The following is a 23,780-nucleotide window of genomic DNA, read 5'->3' as shown; positions in this document are numbered from 1 at the left end:
ATTCCAGTCTGCAACTCTTCCACACAGATATTCCCCCCAAGCTGTCTTCATTTCAGCAGCCAAAGTGAGGGAGGCAGAGGCGAGCTGGTCTTATGATAATGAGCATGAATGGACCCCTTTGCTAAGCAAGGTCTGCCTCAGTTTGCAGTTGGATGGGTGACTATTCGCAAACACTGTCTGCTGTAAAATGGTCCCCTTAGGGAATGGGGCTGTAGCTTAGAGGAAGACCATTCTGCTTTGCATGCAAAAGGTAGCATATTCACTCTCTGGCATCTCCAGGCACGGCTGGGGAACTCTTGCCTGAAACATGGTGGAGAGCTGCTGCCAGTCAGTGTAGACAATAGTGAACTAGACAGACCAATGGTCTGACTCAGTATAAGGCAGCTTCCTATGTTTTTAGATCTGTTGCAAATCACTCAGAGAGCTTCAAGCAGAGTGCCTGTACCTTCTGCACTAGACTGTCCATTTTAATTAGATAGGACTGTAAAAACTATAATCCAAATTAGAGATAAATATGGCTAATGAAGGAAACAGTTCTGTTAAAAAAACACAACAGAGCTATTAAAGTGTTTTTCATACTGCTTGAAAAGGCACTTACCGTTTGTTTGTGTACATGACACTCTTTGACAGGTACTTAGGAAAGTTGCTTTATTTCAAACCATCCAACCGCTTAAATTACAATTGCACAGACTCCTGAAAGTGTCACTCACCAAGCCACTAAAGACACACCTGCTGGCTATCTTGAGCAGCCTCAGGGAGAAGCTGAGAGCCGCTGGGGTGTGATCCCTCTCAGGGCGCAGTCTCTGAGCTGGCACACGGCGCAAGAGGGTCTCTTGTGCACACTCCCCACACGCCAGAGAGGGCAAGCCCTGCAAATTCAAACGGTGCCTACAGAGGTTTTGCAGCACCCACCATGGAAGGACCCCTGGGAATGGGGCCCTCTTGCTCACACTACTTTTTGGCAACATTTGCCAGTCAAGTGTAAAGACAGACGAGCAGAGAGCGCCCTGGCTCCTAAAGCACTGGGTGCCAAGAGGAAAGCACACCAGAGTGCCCAGCCACAAGGATGGGTCACAGGCTTGCAACATTGGGACAATATCTGAAGGAGCGCAAGGAGAAGGTGTCTGGCCGAGTGTGAGAGTAAGTGGGGGGGGGGAGCTAGGCATTTCCCTTCCTGCCCCTCACAGCTTCAGAGTAGGATGTTGGGTACCCTGTTCCCCCACCTAGGAGTCCAGCTTGATAAAGACTTTGGGCCGGGAGAAGATCTTGAGCGCCTCCTCGATCTGCGACAGCTTCTTCTCCAGACCTGCCCGACGGTTTTTGATGCTCAGTGTGTCTGTCCGCACCGGAAGCAACACGAGGTCTTTCAGCAGCTGCTCTTGGGCTATGCAGCAGGAGGAAAGGGTAGACGGGTTACTGCTGGGGCTGTCACTCAATGAAAGAAAACGTTGAAAACTTCTATGCTCACTGAATTAAATGTGCAAAGAAATAAAAGAAACACTCCAGTGAGAAAAGGATTCCCTCTTTGCCTTTCGAGGACACACTCACATGTGCCATAGCAGATACTACGGAGGAATTCATTAATCAAACAAGAGCTAGTTTCACTGATGTATCTAATTGATTGACTGAACACTGCAATCCTAGTGACAGTCCCTCCATCCAGAAGAGGTTCCTCTGAACACATCTGGGATTAGATGCCTCTACCCCAGGCATCTGGGCATGGCAGAAGGCCTGCAGAGCAAGGGGCACTGGCTAAAATCACACTGTGGAAGAATCCCTTGGGGTCAAGATCCCCATGGGGCTCTCCTTGGTGGCAATTCAGTAGGATCCCAGGTCCGCTGAGTTAGAACCCGGAGTCGGGGCGAGAGCTACAAAAACCTCAAGCTGGCAATAGCTTGGCTGGGTGAAGGAGCCGGAAGCCATCCTTCCCTCCTAGGAAGACCGACTGGATTCAAGAAGTTTCACAGGCTAGCCTCAAGATGGAGGAGTCGGTCCACATTCTCCAGAGCTCCTCTTCCAAAACGGTCAGCTTGCCGAAAGGTCTCTGCTTCAAAGATCTCAGGACTGGGAAGCCATGACCGGTCAGAGGAGACCGATCTGGGCTGCCCTGACTGCAGAAAGCCGCTTCCTCGGTCCCGCTCCTCTTACTCTGCTTGAGGTTGCGGAGGGTTTCCAGCCGCTGGCTCTCGGGCATCTTGGCGTGGCCGGGGGGCATGGTGGGGTCAGGCACGTCGTGCTGCCGCTGCTCCGCCTCTTTGCGCCAGTGATCCTTCCTCTCCACCAGGCTGTCCCAAACAGAAACGGTGCGTCAGAGAGAGCGAGGAGGAAGGCAGCAGGCTAAGCCCTTCTCCACTCGCAGCTCGGTCTCTCGGCCAGACAGGACACCGGCAACCACCATCCCGCTGCAAGCACCTGCTGCCTCCCTCGGGAAGGGGCACGGGGGGCGGGGAGGGGTGTCGACACATACTAGCGAGGGACCTGGCCTTTCTGCTTGGCGTTGTACTCTTCCTGCTCCTTGCGTTTCTGCTCCAGCACCTCGGCCAGCGACTGCAGGGAGCGAGAGCGCTGCAGCTGGGCCCGTTTGGCATTCTGGGCATTGTGGGTGATAAAATCCACCTTCCGGTCCTCCTCCTGGCTCTGAAACAAGGAGGATGAAGGCAGAGAATCCCCCTGCCCAGACCCTTAAGAGCACCGCTTCCCACAGGGCTCCAGGGGCCATCGAGGCCCTGGAAACAGAGGCGGCTGGCCCCGGCACGGGTGGCAGCAGGCAGCGCCTCACCTTGGCGTTCCTGCTTTGCGGGTCCACAGTTGTGGGGTCCTCCATTGCCCTCGGCCGGGCGGGGGGCGGGGACGGTGCTCTGCGCGGGTGGATTCCTGTGCCACAACGAGAATAGGCCCGCAGGAATCTCCGCGCCTCTGGATTCACAGAGACAGGGCTCTCCTGGGGAAGCAAGGAAGAGAAACAGCGAGCAAAGGAAGGGCGACTCCGTCGTCGGGACCAGCTCTCGATTCAAGCCCCCGGGGGACGTCACTGCGAACCCACGCCTCGAGTGATTGGGATGCGGCCCCGTTTATTCCGACACTCACAGTTGTTCTCGATGAGCGCGGGCTGGCAGGTGCCAGGCGCCAGGCTTCTGAGCCACGAAGTTTAATGGCCTGGACATCAGGGTGCGGTCCCTTGGGGGGGTGTGTGTGTGTGTGTGTGCCCGCCCATGTAAGGCCTCCCTGCCTCCGCCATCAAGGCTATGGGCACTCGTGATCGCTTTGGTAAGGTGCAAGAGCAACCTCTCATCCATGCAGCCATGCACACAGCATGAGATTTTGAAGGTCCTGTTCAGGACCACCCATCTCTGGGATCCTCGGAGGAGGCTACACAGGAAGCTGCCTTCTACCAAGTCAGACTATCTACCTCAGTATCGCTCACACTGACCGGCAGCAGCTCTCCGGGGTGCCAGACAAGGGCCTTCTCAGCCCTACCGGGGGATGCCAGGGATTGAGCCTGGGACCTTCTGCACGCAAAGCAAACAGGCCTTCCCCAAATGGAATTGCCAAATACCAAGTCAAACCACTGATCCATCTAGCTCAGTACAATCGACACAACGTACTAGCAATGAGGGTTCCCAGGCAGGGGTCTTTCCCAGATCCATCCGGAAATGCCAGGGATCGAACCTGGGGCCTTCTGCATGCAGAACAGGCACTCTGCTACTGAGCTACAGCCCCTACTGAGGCAGAGCTCCCCTTCTACCAAGGCTTTTCTGGGAACTGAACCCAGGACCTTTCACGTCATAAGCGAGAATCGTACTCCTAAACCAGGCCTGCTCAACTTCAGCCCTCCTGCAGATGTTGACCTACAACTCCCAGAATCCCAGGCAATTGGCCACTATGGCTGGGGATTGTGGGAGTTGTAGTACAAAAAAAGCGGGTGGGGGGGCCCCAAAGTCGAGCAGGCCTGTCCTAAACCAACAAGCCACAGCATATCACCTCCCAGGTGTCCCTGCAAGCCCTTTGCTTAAGGAGATTCCATGCCTACCCCTTTCCATGGACTTCCTTGCCGGGCTCCCACTTGCTTCCCTGGAACATCCGGCCCTCCGTCTTCCTTCGCCCGCTCCTGTTCCTGAGCAGCAGAAGCAGAAACACATGCCTGAAAGAAACACCAAGGACAGCCACAGCAAAAGCGGCCGCTTCTTACAGGACCATTATCTTTGGCAGCCCTGGAGTAGGAGAAGCACAGCCAGGCCGTTCTGCAGAGTCCACGGGGCAGGCAAGCACCCGGCTCTGAGACCCATCTCTCCCCAAACCCTCTGGAAATTGTGCAGTAAAAATGTCTTCTGCCAGGGAGTAAGACGCTCTCTTTGGAGATACCAGAACCAAACCCCAACTGCACCACAAGCACATGCTCTACCACTGAGCTACGCCCCACCCCAGTTCAACATGGCATCTACGCTGTAAGCTTCTCCGCCTCTCCATGTGCTTGAAAGTCTCCTGTAACTGAACTAAGCACAGGAGGAGCCAGAGGGTGAGTCCGGGCTCGATGGTACCTGTAGCCTGGCCTTCACCTTGGACTCCACATTCTCATACTTCTGGGACTTCCACAGGGCTTTCACAGGCTTTGGTTGGCTGAGCTCTCGGGCCTGCTCCTTCTCTCGGCATTTCCTCTGAATCTCTCTCATGCGCCTCAAATTCTCCTTCTCGTGGTCCTTGGAACCCTTGCCTGCATGGCAAGACAAATAAGAGGCCTCCCTGGATGCAACAGCCTCTTTGCCCTGGGCTTCCTCATAACAGCAAGTAGTTTGTGTGGGCGGCAGTCACTGGAGAGCATTCTGCTCGTCCTCAGCCACAGGATACCGGAGTTGACAATGACTCGGTAACTTCTTTGCATGGGAGCCATGGAAGAGGTGGCACCAAGGTGAAAAAGAAGAGGAAGGTAGGGCAAACTGGTGTCAAATGAGATTTATCCTTAAAGTCAAAAAACCAACACCACCAAAACCCACAAACCTCAATATAGTAAGTGAATCAGCTGGGGGGGGGTCAGTACTATTTAGGGGGACAAATTCTCATTGTGATTCTTGATGACAATACCCCAAGAGATCGAAACAGCATTGCAGTACGGCCAGTTTTCAATGTGCTACCATGCTTGTATTGCCCTGATTTCCAAGCCTGTGGCAGCCAAATTTGCAATAGGGATGTGTATGGAGCTGGCAACTGCCGGTCTGAAGGTGGGTGGGGGGTAGCTTTAAGGGCTGCAGAGTGTGCTCTTCCCCACCCACCCCCATGTTTCCTCCACTGGCACTGTGGTTTAAAACAGTCCCGCGAGGTGGCAGCGTACGGCCGTGCCGCCCCAGGGCACATCAGACCGGAAGTACCCAGAAGTGCCCGGTGCACATGTACATCGCAACATGTGCACCAGGCACTTCCGGTCCGATGTGCACTGGGGCAGCAAGGAGGTACACTGCCTCCTGTTTTAAACCACAGCACCGGTGGGAGAAATGTGACCATGGGGGCGGGGGAGAGCACCCTCCCCGGTCCTTAAAGCTAACCCTCCACCTTCAAACTGGCCAAACCACTGGACTTTCAAACCGGTTCAGAGGTCCATGAAATGGCCTCCCAACCTGTTCTTGCACATCCCTAATTTGCAAGGGTGGTGTTTTAAAAGTTTCAGGAACACAAAAGCTACTATAACATGTGATTGATGTTGTCAGAGGAATGGAAATGAAATTTGACAGGAATGCCCTCCAAAGATTACTCTATAAAGAGGGTACAAAAGTTTGTTCGTTGTTACCCTAACCCTACCCTTTGCGTAAAAATGACTTCAGTTGTACCATGATCATTGGGGAGTAGGGATAAAGAAGGGTGATAACCCAGGGAAAGCTGCCAGTGCCACAAGGCTGCCAGCTACTTTCCATCTCTGTGGGAGCAGACGGCAAAACTCTCTCTGAGCATTTGTCCCTGAGAAAGTACTGATGGCCAAAATTTGTGGGCCTGACTCATGGAGTAGTAGGGAATGTAAATGAATGAACAACTGAACATCCAGGGATTCACCATCATGACACTCAGTGGTCAGAAAAAACCTCTAATGCTGTTGCTCCACTATGGGAGTAGGAAATGATTATGTTACAAATATAAGTAATAATCCACATGGCATTCTGCATGTATATCTTATTGGCGGCCAGGTTTTTTAATATATATATATATTTAAGTCATGCTTAGTTATACAAGTTAAAAATGTAAAGTAGCACTTTAACAGCAGTGGGGCCAGTATGACAGTACCTTCAACACATGCAATATAATCTAATTCCCCCCCAGATTTTCACACACTTCAAATATTTTGTCTGTTACCACCCTGAATCTGATTTGACACCAGCTTGAAGCTTGCCTCTCTGGTGTTTTACCCTGCTTATAGGGGCACCATATGCGCGAGTCCAACCATGTGAGGGATCTCTATGCCAGTATTTCACTCTCCCCACCTTTCCCCCCTGCTATTTCTTGTAGCAGCTGCCTCTGGCATGGATGCTTTCAATGTGATTGGGCTAACACACATGCCAGGCAATTGGCAAATATCAGCCTCACTGTGCCGAGTCCTGGCAACTGGAAGCATTGCTCATGGGCCTCCGCGTGGCGGCTGTAACCTTGGAATCAGTGAAGACCAGTGCCTTGGGGGCACAGAGCATCCCAAACAGTGCCACTCTATTAACAAACCTGGGGAAATTGAGTTAAGGACCCTGGTAAATTAACATGAGCCTTCTGAAGCCCGAGATCAGTATCAGAGGCCTTCCTCTTACCCGCCTCTGGGTGCGACTTGTTTGGTGGGTACCAGAAACAGGGACCAACACTTCCCAAGATGGTGGGACAGGCTCTCTCCTGTTTTTAAGCAGCGTTCGATGACCTTTTCTTTTGGTAAGGCTTTTAAAATCTGTTTTTATTAAGTAAAGCTTTGTTTTGCTGCAACTTCTGCTTCTAGTATTGCTTACAGCAAATTATTTTATCTTGCATTCTTCTTGTATTTTGAAATTCTTTGTTAGCCATGTTGTCCCAAGCATGGCTAAGAAAGGTGGCATGTAAATGACTAAAATAAAATTACACACACAAACACACACACACCCTTAATACCTGAAGACTGCCCCACTTACGCTGGGCTGGCAACTCCGGCCAGGGGGAGATCCCATCCAACTGCAGCAGGACCCCTACGGTGCCATTTCGTCCCATCTCCAGAATGTGCTTGGCGCTGGGTTTGATCCGTGGAGGAGGATGGGTGAGACGAGCACTGTAGCATGTGGGGTAGAGGCTGGACTCCAGAGAAATGGGGTCAGGGAGCAGATCTAGCTTCAGAGAGTTCCCTTCCAGCCTCCCTCGTGCTGAAGACACAGAAAAGGAGTTAAAGGAGTTCAGCTGGCTCTTTTCCAAGCCCAGAGATTCCTGATGAAGCATCGGTTTTCCTAAGCTGTTCTAATCCAGGCCCGACACCAGGCAACTGCTTGGTCACAGCTCTCTTGAAAGCTCTACAGCAAGAATGAGTAACTGCTCAGAAGATTCAACCCCTTAAGGAGGAACAAGAGAGACCAATCCCTTTCCCCAGAGAAAGAAGGGCCACGCTGTTACTGCACTGAAACTGGTACACCAAGATGCACAATTATCCTGGCACTAAGAAGCACACTCACCCGATAAAGGACGTCTGTAGTAGTCTGGGCAAATGCTGGGGTCAGGAGGGATGGGCCCCGTGATCCTGGAAGGCCCTTCCGACATCTCAGCCTTAGCTCTGGCTTGTAGCAAGGAAATGCTGGCGCTCACTTGCCTTAGGCCTCTTCTTGACAGTCAGCAGGGGAACAGAACCGTGCGAGGGGGAGCTTGAGCAATGGAAGTGGCCGTTTTATTATTAGGGAGCAAACACAAAGGACAAAGAGGGTAGATCAGGGTTGCACCTTTCGCATTGTACTGGTGACACAGTTCATAGAAGTTTGGAGCTGGAAGGACTCTTGGAGGTCCTCTAGTCCTCCAACTGCAGCATCCCCAACAGATTTCCACCAGCCTCTGTTTGAAAACCTCCAGCAAAGGAGAACACCACTAATGGAGGCAGAAGTTCTCCATGCCTTGCTCACGTCTACGTACCAAGAGGGTCATCAGAGCTCCACTTTCTCTAAGCTTAGTCTGGTAGCAGTAGCGAAGAGGACCTTTTAAACGATAATACAGATACGATATGGATATTTATACTCCGCTTTTCAACAAAAATTCTCAAAGCGGATCACATAGAGAAATAAAAATCCTTGCATATGAATGGGAGACTAGAAGTGTGAGTACTGCAAGATATTCCTCTTAGGGGAGAGAGATTCCTGCCTGAATCCTTGGAGAAGTCACTGCCAGTCTGTGAAGACAATACTGAGCTAGATAGACCAATGGTCTGACTCAGTATATGGCAGCTTCCTATGTTCCTAACCACAAATTGCAGTGGCGAGTACAAGTTTTCTGATATCCACTCAGTTAATTTTAGATCCCGCTCAGGTTGAATCAGGAAGGCCCCACTCTGAATGCAGATGTGCACACACTGCCTTGATCCTGCCGCCCAGAACAAAACTCATTCCGCACAGAGATGAAAAAAATTAGAGGGACTGCACTGAACAGGTGCAACTGACACAGGTTAGTGCAATGCCAGCCATCAGCATAATCAAGCAGGCACCATGGCAGTGCAGAAATCGCTCAAACACCTGCCTCCTTTGAGAGGCTCTCAAAGTGCATTTCTAAGCATCTCTTGTCCTACCTAAGCACTTAGCAGAGGGAAATCCAGGCAAGATTCCCTCCAATTTGCAGAGGACAGATGGCAGTCGTCCAGAACAAAGCCAGAACCATCGCCAAGTTTCGCTCATCAGGAGGCCAAATACCTTCTCCCCCCGCTCTCTCTCTCACACACACACACACCAGGGCACTCTTGGCCGGATTCCAGACACAGCACAGAGATGTGTTTATTCTGTTGGCTTGGAGGGCAAACGGCTGTTGGGAGCCAAGAGTAAACAAGCTGCTGCAAAGACACTCCTGAAATCGGGGAAACGATAACAACCTAAAAGCGAAGGGCAGGAAGACCTTCGGAATCAGTTCTTGTAGTGCAAATAAGGGGCGAGCGGCTGGGCTCTGGGGAGCAGCTGGAAAGTCATGAAATAAAGGTCCATTTTAGTAGGCATCACTCGGATGTTTAGCACCTCTAGTGATGAGGGTGCAAGGAGGTACTTGGTGAGCACATTGGCCGTGAGTCAGGCCCAGACGTTTTGGCCTTCAGTACCATCTCAGGGGACAAATGGTCACAGTGATTTTTGGCAACGTCTGACCCGCTCCACCAGAGATGGAAAATTGGTGATAGCATTGTTTCACCTATAGATTTCTGTGTTGTCACCCCTTTATCCCTACCGCCAAACAATTAGGGTAACGTTGCAGTCATCTTGGCACAGAGGAAAGAGTTAGAGCAGGACCGCTCAATTTAGGCCCTCCGCAGCTGTTTTTCGACTACAGCTCCCATGATCCCCAGCCACAGTGGCCAATAGTCAGGGATTATAGGAATTGTAAGCCAAGATCTGCAGGGGGTCCGAAGCTGAGCACCACAAATTAGAGCTAGGGTCAGAACCAGGGTTAGAATAAATGAACAAATTGTTGTACCCTCTCCATGGAGTAATCTTTGGAGCCCATTCCTGCCCATTTGACAACATCATCAAAATGCTATAGTAGTGTGTGTAGTTTTAAAAGCTTTTTAAACACCACTGCAAATTTGGTTGCTGCAGGTGCAATGGTCAGGACAAGAAAAGCATGACAACACATGGATAACAGATGGTACCAACCACCCCAGCTGGTTCATGTACTCCACTAACCACGCCTGAATGATACCCAAGGAAATAGTCTACTAACACAGGCAGTGGGGGAAGTTGTTGTTGTTATTGTTGTTGTTATTGTTATTTTAAATCTGTGCTTGATAAATCCCAGGCACCAGGGAGCTATGGTGCCTAGAAATTTAACTGTGGCACCTAGACAACAATATTCAAAGATATTTGATAAACATTTTATTTGTCTCAGGTAGCCTCTTTCTGTTCTAAGTACTGTATGTTACTTGTAAAGGGGATAAAGAAAAGCCTGTTTACCACCACCCAGCCACCATAGGTCTATCACTAAGTCTGGTAATTTCATTAATTGTCCATTGTTTGGCTTTTATATTTGGGACCTGGCTCCTAGGTCCACAGAAAAATTGTGAAGGGCTGTTTTAAATAGTTTTATTAATAATAATGATGATGATGATGATGATGATGAACCTCTAACTCTTCCATGAGCTCATAGGAAATTCATACCACTCTTCAAGCTTTTGGAAAGCTTGTCTGTTAGGCCACAATTCTAGCAAGCAGGGCCACCTGAATCACTTGCCACACAAACAGCAGTTTTGCACACTGCTCCTGAACTGACACTTGGAAGATCTGCAGCTGTTCACATGGCGGCAGCCTGTAGACACAGCCAACAATTCAATTGGCTCATTTCTAAACTGGCCTGAACTGGGCAAGAAGAAGGAGCATGTCCAGCCACTACCAGAACAGTTGTATGCACAGGACCTGAGAACATGTAGGATGAGAATAAGGAGCTGCACTTGCCCATGCACCCTACTTCTTCCTAAGTCTACACATGCTTAATGAGATACTCTAAAACAAGAGTGGGATTACTTCACCCTGGGGTGGTCTGCCTTTTTTTTTTTTTTGTAATAGAATCGTCAAGATCCATCATTGTACTCTAAATGTATACAGCAAAAGTGTGTTCTCTCTTCATTGTTAAGACGTTATAGGTCTGTGTTAGCAATCCTATGTATGAACTCTTAAGAACATAAGAACAACCCCGCTGGATCTAACTAGTCCAACATCCTGCTTCACACAGTGGCCCACTAGATGCCTCTGGGGAGCCCACAGGCAAGAGGTGAGGGCATGCCCTCTCTCTTGCTACTGCTATAGCTTAAGAACCTAAGTGTGTGCTTTGCAGATTTTTTTAAAAAATACATATTTCTCTCTCACCTTTTCTTCAAGGAGCTCAGGGTAGAGTACAAGTTCTATCTGCACAATAACCCTGTGAGGTAGGTTACACTGAGGAGCCGTAACTGGCCCAAGGTTACCCAGTGAATTTTTGTGGCTTAAGTGAGGATTTGAATCCAGCTCCCTTCACTCCTAGTGAACCACTAACCACATTGTCCCTCTGATTAGAGACCTACCTACTTTGCAAGAACCCCAGCAAGCACGAGGTGGTCCAGCAGTGGACCATGACCTTCCTTCCCTCCCCGCCCACCGTCTAAACAACCCCATTATCTTACAACAGCCACCTGTCTGACCAAGATCTGCTGGAACTGGGCCTCATGAGTCCTCTTCCCATCATGCTCAACACAGGCACAATCTGTGTACGATATACACACGTACAGCGTGTGCATGTAGAATGACAGTGTCCACAAGTTAAACACACATACAGCAATAGGTGTCCTAATCCTCACCCGGCATTTCAGGGGGCCTGTATCCAGTTTCACGCCTAAAACGAATGCACACATTTCCACAACAAAAACCTGCACACCTGGGCAGACACCTGTGTGCACATGCAGCGGAATGTTTAAATCGGGCCATGATCTGATGGCATTCGGCTCTCCAAGTTCCTCCTCCTCCTCCTACACACACACACGAGCAGCTTGACACCACCACCACCCTTCACTGGACTAGTCTACACAATACAGCACGAAGCCAGCCAGCGGCACACAGGTCAGAGACCTGCAGCTCATAAGAAGTCTGGGAGTCCATGGCAGAGAAGGCTGTTCAGATGAGCCACTTTCCCCCCACTCCAGCATCACCCTCTTCTCCCCACCCGCCACCCCCCTGCAGAGACAGCAACAAGGTATTTTCTGAATCAGAACTAGCACAAGCGATCTCCTTCTCTCCCCCCCCCCCACTGCCCCATCTCAGCCCCCCCTCACTCACATTTGGCGTCCCTCTGCCAACACTACGCAGGTCTATAGCAGCCCAAGTCCCCGGCAGTTGTTCTCCCCGCCTCCTGTCTCTAAGCAACAGCTACTTCCTCTCGCGGCCTGGAAGCGAGCGAAACCGAGCCTGCTGGGAAGTGTAGTTTTTTTCGCTCCTGAAACCTCATTGCTAGTACTACCGTGTTTCCCCGAAAATAATACAGTGTCTTATATTAATTTTAGCCCAAAAAAATGCACTAGGGCAATTAGCGGTACATCAGAAATTACTGCTAGGTCTTACTTTCAGGGTAGGTCTTACTTTCGGGGAAACAGGGTAGGGAGAGTCCCCTGCAAAGCCAAAACAGCTTTACCTACGAACAAGGTACTACCGGGGTGGGAGAGCAAATTCTTGCTCAGCCTGGAAGATGATGTCTCGAGCGGAGCCTCCACGCTGTTTCTCGTTCCCAAGACACCGTTTCCAGGTTTTCGATCACCAGCGCGGTTTATAAACTGCAAATGAAAATAAGGCTGCAGTACAAAGCATGCTCACTTCAAAGTTAACTCAAAAATCATGAGGACTTAATTAAGAGAAAATAGGTTTAGGAGCATTCATGTTCTTTCTCTTTTAAGAAATCTCACTTGTAGACTCACACTCACCCTCCTCCTCCTTTAAGGCACTTTTTATTTATTTATTTATTTTTACATTTCTATACCGCCTTTCGTCAAAAACAACCCCAAGGCGGTTTACAAAAATTAAAACATACTGGTACCACCGTTGCAGAAAAGCCAACACAGTAATGGGATCCAGTGCCAGGGGGGGAAAGACTGGGTGGGAGTCGGACCAGAGGTGCACCTAAGTAGTTTTGGAGGCTGGACCTAAAAGCCTTTGGAGGCCCCCCTCCCCTGCAAATGAAGCATCACCATGCTCTGTTGGGTGACCACATCACCCAGGACAGACTAAAGAGGATTTTGGGGGGCCCCCAGGGGCTGTGAAGGCCCTGGACTTCGGCCCCAAAGTCCAGGGGTTAGAGCACCTGCAGGTGGGACACAGAAGACAAGTAAAATATCACTCTTTTTCGTTTTGCTCCAGATTCTCTGTATGCTGTCAAATCTAGGAGGCACAAATAATCAAACTTTAATAAAATAAATAAAAACCTGTAAGGTTCCCCCACCCACCACACATTTCACGGTTATTCTGCATTTCACATGGTGCATTCCACATATTGTAATCCTTTCAACAGCCGTCCAGGGAGGTCAATATTATCATCTCCATGTTGCAGGTGGTGGGGGCTGAAGATGACAGAGAAAGTAGTTTGCCTAGGCCCACCTGCTAAGGGCAGGGCATTGAAGAGATTTCAAACCAGGGATTTCCTGCTTCTAAGTCTTATAAATGGCTGTTATGTGTAGGGTGGGGTGAGTTTTGTATTCTTGCAATTGATTGTAAATTGCCTTGAAGATCATTTGATCAAAAGACAATACTATATAGACAATACTGAGCTAGATGGACCAATGGTCTGACTTAGTATATGGCAGCTATGTTCCTATGATCACGTGCTGCAAGAAGGTCCAGAGAGGTTCACAGTGCGCCTCAGATTCTGGTTTCCTTTGCAAGAAGAACTGCAGTAAACTGATGATGCCTTTGCCATATTTGGCTCATTTACACAAATGTACAGGTTGAGCATCGGATGAAGTTGAGAAGATAATTCTTAGAAGTCGGCAGCAGGTGATATCAGATAAGCCAAACCCTGCTCTCTGCCTTGGTGCTCCATTCTAGACTCTCTTTAAAATCCTTCCTTAAGTCTGTTCCTAGCAGCTCACCTGCTCTTTTCACACAGGGCTCTCTCTCTCTCTCTCTCTCTCTCTCTCTCTCTCTCTCTCTCTCTCTCTCTCTCTCTCACAAAACACACACACACACACACCAAAGAGGAAAGGGAGGATCAACTCATCATTCCCAGGAATCTCTCAGGAGGGAGGAGAGCTGGTCTTTCGGTAGTGAGTATGAATTGTCTCCTTTGTTAAGCAGGGTCTGCCTTGATTCACAGTTGGGTGGCTCCATGTGGGTGCTGTAAGTTATTCCCCTTAGACAAAGGGGCTATAGCTCAGTGGAAGAGCATCTGCATGCTTGCATGCAGAAGGTCCCAAAGTCACTCCCTGGCACCTCCATGCTGGGAGAGACTCCTGCCTGAAACCTTGGAGAGCTGCTGCCAGTCAGTGTAGACAATCCTGAGCTAGATGGACCAAAGGTCTGACCCAGTATAAAGCAGCTTCCTATGAGGCAGATAGTATTAAACAAACATACATGAGGACTGAAATTATTTTAAACTGGTTTTAATTTTGTTTTAATGAGTTCATTTTTAAAATTATGTTTTTATATTTGTGAACTGCCTAGGGCCATCTGGGTGAGGTGGCATATACATATACACAAACACACAATCACACACACACAATCACACGACTGTCACATTTATCTTCTCCAGCATAGAAGCCATCCAGTGTAGTTAACAGAAGCGATAAAGGAATAGCTAGCCGATTAACTACCCCAAACTCACAACAACTTTGGTCTACATGCACCAAGATGGCTGCCACAACATGCATCACTCGGTACCACTTCTGTCTGGCTTACCAGCCTCCAATGGTGTGAACAGAATGTTATTGCCTTGGCGTAACTTAGCAACTGACACCAAGAGAAAGAGAGTGATCTCTGCATTGCCTACCAACCACCACCAATAGACCAAGCAGGCTGTTCCTCGTGAGAACTGACCTCCACCACAGTCTTGGTGGTGAACCACATCCTTCTGTTATGAGTGAGCACAAGCTTCCAAGATTCACCCAGCTCAAGTCCTCCATTGAATTATGGCTCTAAGGTGTTGCAAAAGGGAACTCAATTGAGAGTCTTTAGATAGGATATGGCACAGCAGCTCTTTGGATCCTAGTTGGGTTCAGAGGAGACCCTCTCAGAGGAGGAGGAGCACACCACAGCCAAGACCCTCGTCACCAAGGAAAGTCCCTCCAACCAACAGACCCTAAGCAACCAGAGCTTGTCACCCCTTCTGCAGTCACACACACACTCGTATGATAAACCCTGGAGCTCTAGGGACCTGATTCCTGACCTTGTCCACAGAACCCCCTGGGATATTAGAAATGGAGTTTATGCTGCAGCACAGCTGTTCTCCCAGCAGCAGAGGCGAAGCTGCTTGGGGCCACGCTCCCAAGGGGTCTACTCAGGAGGAGGGAGAGGCCAGCTCAGCTGTTTTGGATTAGGCCCAGCTTGATCACAAGGAAGGAGCTAGGATCCTAGCTCCTATGTAACCTCTCCATTTAGAGCCAGCCTTTGCTCTTCAACAGCCCCTTCTTTGAGTTCTGACGCCAGGTGCTACCCCTTGGGTACAGACATCTTGCTCCCAAAGGAGCCAATTGACCTAAACTCCATTTGCATAGGTGACAGGGCTGCTGGAACATGTAGTGTTTGGGATAGTGGAACATGTTAGGGCTTCTTGTGGTTTCAGGGCTGCTGGAACATGTAACATGTTCCCAGAATGATTTCACTTACATTGTAGGAAATGCTGAGCCTTCTTTCTAGGTATCTACCACCTCCAGTGCTAACTCACAACTGTTTCAGAGCTATCTGGCAACTAGAAATGGGGGGGGGGGAACGATCCTAACTTTTTAAGCAGGGGCATAACTATAATAGGGCAAGGGGAGAGAATTGTCTGGGGGGCCCCTGCCTTGGGGGGCCCCCAGAGGCAAGTCACATGACTGACTCCCCCAGCCACGCACCCGCCCAGGCTTCCTTCAGTTGTATTCATCCTCCCAAACTGATGCGAGTGTTAAGACCTGGAGTTACCAGAACAGCACGTCTTTCTCTAGTACCATTAAATGACTTGCATCATCCACAATTTACAAAACCTTTAAAAAAATAACTTAGGATGATGTTCTATATATAAATTTTACTCTGCTTTTTGTTACCACTATTCAGCCTCATTTAAGATTTCTTGACTTCGTGAGCTGAGCTTCAGTGAGGGGAGGGCCCATTTTAAAATCTTGTCTCTGGGCCCACTCCAACCTTGCTACCCCCCTGTTTTTAAGCTAAGATTTTCATCAGATTTAGGATTTCAGGACTGAAGAACTGGTAAAACCCATCATGACTCACTATCCAATCCAGAGATAAGGTAAATGGTGACCTTGCCAGTTGACTTTCTTAACACTTAACAGCACTCCCAGCAGGAGCAGAGCAGTCAAGGAAGCATCTGTCAGTTAATTTTAAGCGCAGATCTGCACTAGGGAAAGGTACTCTGTCCTCGGGCACATCAAGAATTAACACACAGGCATGCCTTCAGGGTACAGAGCTGACATCATTGGCCAGAGGAAAAGCAGGAGGATTCGAGTCTTTACCCAGATTTCAGCAGCACTGAGCAATCTTCTCTTAAGAGTGGAACAGTGTGGCAGAAATTGGCCCAATCCTGCTCACTGACCCTAGCTCAGCAGGTACATGCTCCATCTTATACACTATACCGGGGATTCTCAATGTTGGGTCCCCAGATGTTATTGGACTATAATTCCCATAATCCCCAACCAAAGGCCACTGGGGCTGGGGATTATGGGAGTTGAAGCCCAATAACATCTGGAGACCCAACGTTGAGAATCCCTGATCTAGATGCTGCTGAACTACAACTCTCATCACTCCCAGCCACAATAATTTGTAGCTGGGGGTGATGGGAGTTGTAGTTCAGCAACATCTGGAGCAGTGCTCTCTCTCATTTTTTTCATCTATGTATGGAATGAGTTGTGTTCTGGGCAGCAGTATCAAGGCAGTGTGTGCACACCTGCATTCAGAGTGGGGTCTTCCTGATTCAACCTGAGCGGGATAGAAGATTAACTGGGCGGACATCAAAAAACATGTGAGTGCACACGCACACCTTAGAGGGAACACTAATTTGTAGTACCATAGGTTGGGAACCCCTACGCTATATTCTACTATACGTTATATATATTCAATGTTATTTTTTATTCCACATTATAGAATCACAGAACGTTGATTCCACATCAACGTTCGAGTTGATCAAACCGATGGCCATCTAGCTGTGGTTTGAAAACCTGTAGCAAAAGAGAACCCACCACAGCATGAGGCAGACAGTCCCACTGTTGACCAGCAAGAGCAGACCCAGCTTGGCTGTACTGTTCGTGATCTTTCCTCTCTTTTCAGAAAATGGCTGGCTCTGCAAGGAACCCCAATGAGAAGAAATCTGGAGGGAAGGCAGCACCTCACTTCTTGTTCCAGCTGGCTGCAGCCCTGGATAACCCCAGCATCAAGTCACTGGAGGTAAGGGATGAGTGCTCTTTGTAGGGACAGTAAGGAATGCAGGCAGTGGCGAACAGATTTACAAAGGACATACCACACAGGCTTGTAAAGCTGAAGGCAGCAAAAGGGAATCCTGTTGCAGGAAGAGCAGGAGAGGGAACTCTAAAGGGATTGTCAGTTACCAAAATACCATGCTGCCGCTGCAAGAATGATCTCAAGGGGTAGCAGGCACCCTGCCAAAAGACTTCCCTCAACCCCACATATCCAATCAGAAAAGCCATATAATTTTGGGACTCGCAGTCATTTGTCAAACAAATAATCACAGCAGATTTAGGTTGAGTTTGAATGGAAAAGTTGTAAAAAGCCTGCAGATGGCTTTGGGTGGGGCAGGGGGGATGCCATTCTCCCTTTTTCTCACAACTTCTAACCCACGCAGGAGCCACTGAAGCTATCCTAGAAGGATGCAGTTTTCCAATAGGCAAGTCTGAGACCAGAAATCTGCTCTTCCATAGCTGCATGGCTCAGGACAACAAACCAACCACTCTTCTACCAAGAATGGCCTGAGCCACCCCTCTGCGGGTAGAATAGGAACTATTCTTGAGTCACCCCTGCACAGTTCCTCTAATTAATTAAATTCTGATCTTTCCTTTCTCAACATCACCTTGCCTTTTGTTAGTGAAGCCAGTCTCTGCAGCAAGGGGCGGGCTCGAGCTCAGAGTTGGAGCATCTGCTTTGAATACAGAAGGCCCCAGTTTTAATCCCTGGCATCTCCAGGTAAGGCTGGGAAAGACTGAAGCCTTGAGGAGCTGCTGTCAGTTGGTGTTGACAATACTGAGCCTGATAGACAAATGGTCCGATTCAATATAAGGCAGCTTCCTATGTTAAGCTGCCAACAGAATATTGGCTCGAGCCTGAGCCATTTGGTCCTTCCTGGATGGAACTTGCTGGCGTTTTCCAAAACCCCTTCTGGGTCCCAAAACTATTCATTCTGAGTTCTTCCTCAGACAACCCAAACTGAAAGCAACATCAGTTATGCACAAAAGGCAACAGGTTGCTGGCTCAGTATAGATTCAAACACGTCACCTCCAGCTTCCCCTTCTGTAGATTCCAGAAAGAGCAGACTCTGAGCCAAATCTTTGTTCTTACCATTGGCCCCTGTCCTCCATGGAGTAACCGTATGTATCCTTCCACAGTGGCATGAAGACGGGAGGGGCATTCTTCTCCATACCAAGCTGTATGAGGAAGAGCTCCAGAGGCACCAAGAACTGTTTCCCGAACTTAAGACCCTGAAATCGGTCTCTGTGCTCCAGGCCTGGCTGGTGACCTATGGCTTTAAAGCAAGAACAACCAAGTAGGTCGTGTTAGATGTCCATCCGTTCCCTAGTACAGAGGCAGAGCAGACATCCAAGGCTGGTTCTCGTGATCCTACTTAGAGCTGGAGGAGTGCCCAGCCAGGGTCGGAAAGGCAGGCTTGCTCCCGATCCCTGGACATGTAAACCCAAACAAGGTTAGAAGGAAGGGAGAGTGTGGGAGGCGGGAGCTGGGTGGGACAGCAACACCCCACCTAGATTTTCTCCCCAGCATTTTACTGAGAGTGGATGGAATGCTGTCCTACCCAGCTCCCACACGATCACTCTCCCTTCCTCCTACCTTGATGTTTGGGTTTACACGACTGCCAATAGGAAGTGTGCCCGGATATCCTACCGTGGTTAGCAGGAGCGTAGCTATAATTGAGCAGATGGGTTCAAAGAACTCGGGGGCCCCCCCAGCTCCATTATTTTTCATTATATTTTCTTCATTATCTCCCTCACTCCAAGGGGCCACTGGGGAGAGGGGCGAACACAGGCCCCCTCTCCCCTAGCTATGTCCCTGGTGATTAGGATTGTATGAATAAGTCTACAGAAAATCTGGGTTTGATTCCTGGCATCTCAAGTTGAAACGTTAAGAAGGTCAGGTAGCAGGGCTGGGAAAGATCTCTGCCCAAGTTCCTGGAGAGCTGCTGTCAAAGTAGACCTAAATGAACAGATAGCCTGACTCATAAGAAAACACCATAAAAGCGATGCCCAAATGCTGCATGAAGCATGTGGTGTGGTCTTCTTGTTGTTTTGCTGGCAATTCCAGCACATAGAGCAATCTGGCAGTATAAGGGATGTTCTGGCAAGGGCTTAAGACCTAGCAGCTACAAGGCTGCAAAGGGACTTTGGCAGCATCTATACAGAGCTGCTGCTCCTCACCAGGGGATTTCATGGCAGCAGAGACTGGAGACAGGAGGACCTTTCTTTTAATTGCAAAGATAAAGCTTGGAAGGAGAAGTAGAGGAAGAGGAAGACACACTTGGGTGTAGCCAGGAGGCAGCACCAATTTAGCAAATGGCCCCAAGGTATGTAACAGGTGAGTTGCAGATGGTCCCTCCTCCAGCCATCTTGTTCTTGGTCTTTCTTTTCCTGTCCACAGAAGTTCTGACTTCGACATACTTGTCTTCCAACATGCTGACTTCAAGAAGCTCCCTCCAAGGCCAGAGGAAGCTGAGGGCCCCAAAGCCGAAGTCCCTCTCATTCCAAAGCAGTCCAAGAAATCCAAAAAAAGGAAAAGCACGCTGGAGATCATGGTGGCCCCATCTGCCAGCACAGGGCTTGCACTGCCACCAGAGTCTGCAGGAGGAGAGAGTAAGTGCCAGCAAGCGGGCAGAACTGCAAGCTAGATCTCTACCCAAAGGGCAACTCAAGGCTTCTGAGTGCATAGGGCAGGATGCCAAACAGCACCCCCTTGCATCCTTGCCTCCACCCTTACTTGGGGACCAAAGCCCACGAGACGCCATCTTGCTTCCCCACTGGCACCCCAGTAAGCTGTTGCCTGTGTCGTGGAAAGGCTGCCCCTGGTAAGAAGGCACAATTCCTGCCAGAAGTGATTGGGCGGGAAAGAAATCGGCTATGCCTGGGATACTAGTACGACTACCTATTGCCATCTGGAGTGGGAGTGACTGACGTATAGGAAACAAAAGAGCCCTGCTACTTCCTGTAGAGAAGAAGACCATCCCTCTAAGCTAGTGTCACCTATGAGTTGCATATAGCTTACCTTGATCAGTGGCAATTATCTGCAGCAGTTTTCTGAGCTGGCCTTCAGGAGGAATGGATTCTGCTTCTAACCTTTCCTCTTGTGACCCCAAACCATCCCCAGTTCCTAGCACCCGCTTGCTACACTTCTCCAGAAAGTACACAGGCACCAGCAACAGACAGGTCTGTGTTTTGTGAGATGGGGCCATAGCTCAGTGGTAGAGTATCTGCTTTGCCTGAGAGATCATGGTCCCAGATTCAATCCCTGGCAGTGGCAGCATCTCCCGGCAGGGCTGAGAGAGACTCTTGTGCCTGAAACCTTGGAGAGCCACTGACATACTGAACTAGATGGACCAAGGGTTTGACTCAGAAGAAGTAAGCTTCCTATGTTCTGTTTGCTTGGACTGCTACCAAGATATCTACCCCTCCTTTTTTAAAACCCCCATGTTGACATGGGAGAATAGAAACTCTATTCATAAATCCTTCTGCTATATTCAAGAAGTCTTTTCTGCTTTTGAGGGGCATAAGCAGGACCCTTCCAAGCTGCCACTGCTTGAGAGAGGATGAAAGCTTGCAAGGCGAGTTATTTGCTAAGGCAGCTATAAGGTGAAACCCAGATGGTTATGACCTATAAAGCCCTTAACAGCTTGGGCCCAGGGTATTTAAGAGAACGCCTTCGTTATGACCCCTGCCACCTATTAAGAACATCAGGGGTTCGTCTGAGGGTTAGGGTACCACCTCAGACTCCGCCCCCTCAGACTGGTGGCAACTCAGAGGCGAACCTTATCTGTAGTTGCCCCTGTGGAATGCACTCCCTGCTGAGATTAGAGCTGCTCCATCCTTGATGGCTTTTAGGAAACGACTGAAGGCACATCCCTGCAGCCAAGCTTTTTAGTTGAACATTTAATTGAATTTTATTGATTGATTTAACTTCAAATTTTATATATATATTTAATATATTTCAGAGACATGAGTTTTGAGTGGTATAGAAATATGTCAAACAAATAAATATTTTAACGTGTTACATTTTTGGTTTAGTTTGTTGTTGTAAACCGCCTAGAGACTTTGGTAGTGGGTAGTATATAAATGTGTGATCAGACTGACCAACCATCATTGCTGCAAATATCTCCCAGCCTGGAGAAAGGGGGCAAACAAGTACCACAACTCTTGTCCCCCTGCCCCACAGCCCTCCCAAGTTCACTTCATCTCCATGTTTCCAGGGAAGTCCCAGCGTCTGCGCTCTTTATACCAATATATCAACTACGACAACCCAGAGATGAACAGCCCATCAGACAAGGAATGTGACCTGCCACCGGTGGAGGTTTCTCCTACCCTAGTGCCCAAGACAGGGCCCTTGGAGTTGAGAATAACTCCATCCAAAGGTAACAAGTTGGGAGGGGCAAAGAGGGAAGCGTCCATGCCCCCCACTTCCTCCCAATCCATTGCCACCACCACGATTGGTCCAGAGCTCTGAACATGGCAGAACCTGAGGCTTTACAAACATAAAGCAAGACAGAGCTGCATGCTCTTGATGTGGTGTTAAAACATCTTTCTCCCATTCTTTTAGTCCAGAGCTTGAGCATGCAGATATGTAGCTGGGTGGTACAACTCGGAAAGCCAGTGGTCAGCTAACATTGCCTTTCCACATCCACACATGGTACAGGACAGTTAGTACGGAGCCTGAATTGTCTGTTTAACCATAGGCATGGTTCATGTCAAAGATCGCGGGGGTGGGAGTGGTCTTGCAGCAGCAAGCATGAATTGTCCACTTTGCTAAGAAGGGTCTGCCCTGGTTTGCATTTGGAGGAGTGACTGCATTTGAATGCTGTCGGCTTTGCATGAAGAAGAACTAAGGTTCAATCTCTGGTATCTCCAAGTAGGGCTGGAAATTACTCCTGCCTGAAACTTTGGAGAGCTGCTGCCAATCCTTGTAGACCAGGCCTGCTCAACATAGGCCCACCAGCTTTTTTGGCCTACAAATCCCATAATCCCCCATCCACAGTGGCCAATAGCCAGGAATTACGGGAATTGTAGGCCTACATCTGCAGGAGGGCTGAAGCTGAGCAGCCCTGGTGTAGATTATATTGAGCTAGATGGATCAATGGTCCAATTTGGTATAAGCTTCCCATTTCCTATATATTAGAGACCCTCATCCGAGCTCTCCCACCTTCTAAAGTCAGTTGGGTAGAAGCAGAGAGGGGGGCTTCACTTGTAGTACACCATACCTGGAATGCCCTCAACCCTGGAAGTTCACCTGGCGCCAGATCTGATCTCTTTTCAGCACCAGAGAGATTTTATCATCAGCTCAGGCCTCCCAGCATGTACTCAAATCTAGTGGCTTTATTTGCCCTGCTGGATTTTAGAGTTGTGCTTCTTTTGTGCCGATGATCGTTTCATGACCCTGTGAAGCATCCTGGGAGGCTTTTAAAGCTGAAGAACAATGCACATGCTTTTGTAACAAATACAATCCAACTATTTCAGCTGCAGAAGACAAAGGCAGAGACCTGAGGACAAGCACCATGACAGGAGCTGCAGTCAAAGCAGAAGTGGACAAGTCCACGCAGGTCGATATCGACAAGATGCTCAGTGTCTGTGCGGCTCACCTTGTCCCACCACTCTCACCCCAGCTCAAGTAGGAACGCCTAGTAGGATGTGTTGCTTGAACCAAAGGCTAGCAGGGTTGGCTCAAGCCTGGACAATGCCCACCAGAGAGTACCATTTTGAGACATGCTCCACGTAAAGCTTATCTGCCCTATCTGGATGTATTTCCCTGGCATGGTTCATTATATTCAAGTGTTTGCATTTGTCTCATCCTTTGCTTGCAAAATAAAGAGAAACCAGAGGTTTTTTGTTGTTGTTTTTTGTACCAGCACAGAACACTACAGTATAAACAAACTGAGACAGGCTGCTAAAAAGAGCACAGGGGCATAGACCGTCCATTTGCCTGAACAGACTCTCCCCAAAACAGTGATCTTTGCTATTTTTCAAGCAGGGGCCACCTTGGCAAAAAAACCCTTCAGTATGAGTCTTTTCCCACTGTGCTGACCTCCAAACAGCATTGCACTTTTCTCAGAGCTGTGAGGGCTCTCTAAGAGAGCCCCTTCCACGATGGTACAGGGGCTTAAGAGGGCTCCATTTGCCCTAAAGGAGCTCCACAGATGCTGGACAAATTGCAGCATTGCGTTCTGGAAGTAGTCACATCTGTATGGTGCCGGGGGACTGTGTGGAGCATTCAGCTTCAAGTGAAGCTTTGCACAGGCCCAACGAACAATTACTCAGGGAGCTGCACTTAGGGTTGATAGAAGCCGCCACTGGCTAGGGATGTGCACAAACTAGTTTGTGCACTCCTTGGAGGCGGGGTGTGTGTTCCTTATTATGGGACAAGACCATGAAGGACAGGATAGGATGGTCCACCATGCTGCTCTTTGCTAATAAAAGCAAGAGGGAACTCACTTAACTGTTACTAAGGCCCCTTCTCCTATGG

General features: G+C 49.1%; 2 protein-coding genes across 5 annotated transcripts; one reads left to right on the top strand and one right to left on the bottom strand.

Annotated features, from left to right (window-relative positions):
• Positions 1–622: 622 nt before the first annotated feature.
• On the bottom strand, positions 623–12,053 carry ENKD1 (enkurin domain containing 1). 2 transcript variants are annotated; one of them, XM_053270907.1, is made up of 10 exons: positions 11,964–12,042; positions 8,104–8,165; positions 7,656–7,841; positions 7,128–7,352; positions 4,539–4,711; positions 4,031–4,114; positions 2,780–2,941; positions 2,468–2,637; positions 2,149–2,285; positions 623–1,384 (listed from the first exon to the last, which is right to left on the bottom strand). In XM_053270907.1, exons 3-10 carry the CDS (start codon positions 7,738–7,740, stop codon positions 1,224–1,226), a joined length of 1,197 nt encoding a protein of 398 aa, XP_053126882.1. In that variant the 5' UTR covers positions 7,741–7,841; positions 8,104–8,165; positions 11,964–12,042; the 3' UTR covers positions 623–1,223. The 2 variants fall into 2 exon arrangements, with proteins under 2 accessions (XP_053126882.1, XP_053126881.1); XM_053270906.1 differs by lacking the exon at positions 8,104–8,165 and having other exon boundaries at positions 11,964–12,053.
• A 1,768-nt stretch (positions 12,054–13,821) lies between these two features.
• Positions 13,822–23,139, top strand: C9H16orf86 (chromosome 9 C16orf86 homolog). 3 transcript variants are annotated; one of them, XM_053270918.1, is made up of 6 exons: positions 13,822–13,936; positions 17,148–17,264; positions 18,437–18,594; positions 19,698–19,909; positions 21,517–21,678; positions 22,778–23,139. In XM_053270918.1, exons 2-6 carry the CDS (start codon positions 17,151–17,153, stop codon positions 22,930–22,932), a joined length of 801 nt encoding a protein of 266 aa, XP_053126893.1. In that variant the 5' UTR covers positions 13,822–13,936; positions 17,148–17,150; the 3' UTR covers positions 22,933–23,139. The 3 variants fall into 3 exon arrangements, with proteins under 3 accessions (XP_053126893.1, XP_053126892.1, XP_053126891.1); XM_053270917.1 differs by lacking the exon at positions 13,822–13,936 and adding an exon at positions 14,361–14,808; XM_053270916.1 differs by lacking the exon at positions 13,822–13,936 and adding an exon at positions 14,365–14,748.
• Positions 23,140–23,780: the final 641 nt, after the last annotated feature.

The sequence above is a fragment of the Hemicordylus capensis genome, chromosome 9 (genome assembly GCF_027244095.1).
Source record: "Hemicordylus capensis ecotype Gifberg chromosome 9, rHemCap1.1.pri, whole genome shotgun sequence".
NCBI lineage: Eukaryota > Metazoa > Chordata > Lepidosauria > Squamata > Cordylidae > Hemicordylus > Hemicordylus capensis.
The sequence above is the reverse complement of the archived record's forward strand: the minus strand, read 5'-3'. Positions and strand labels throughout refer to the sequence as shown.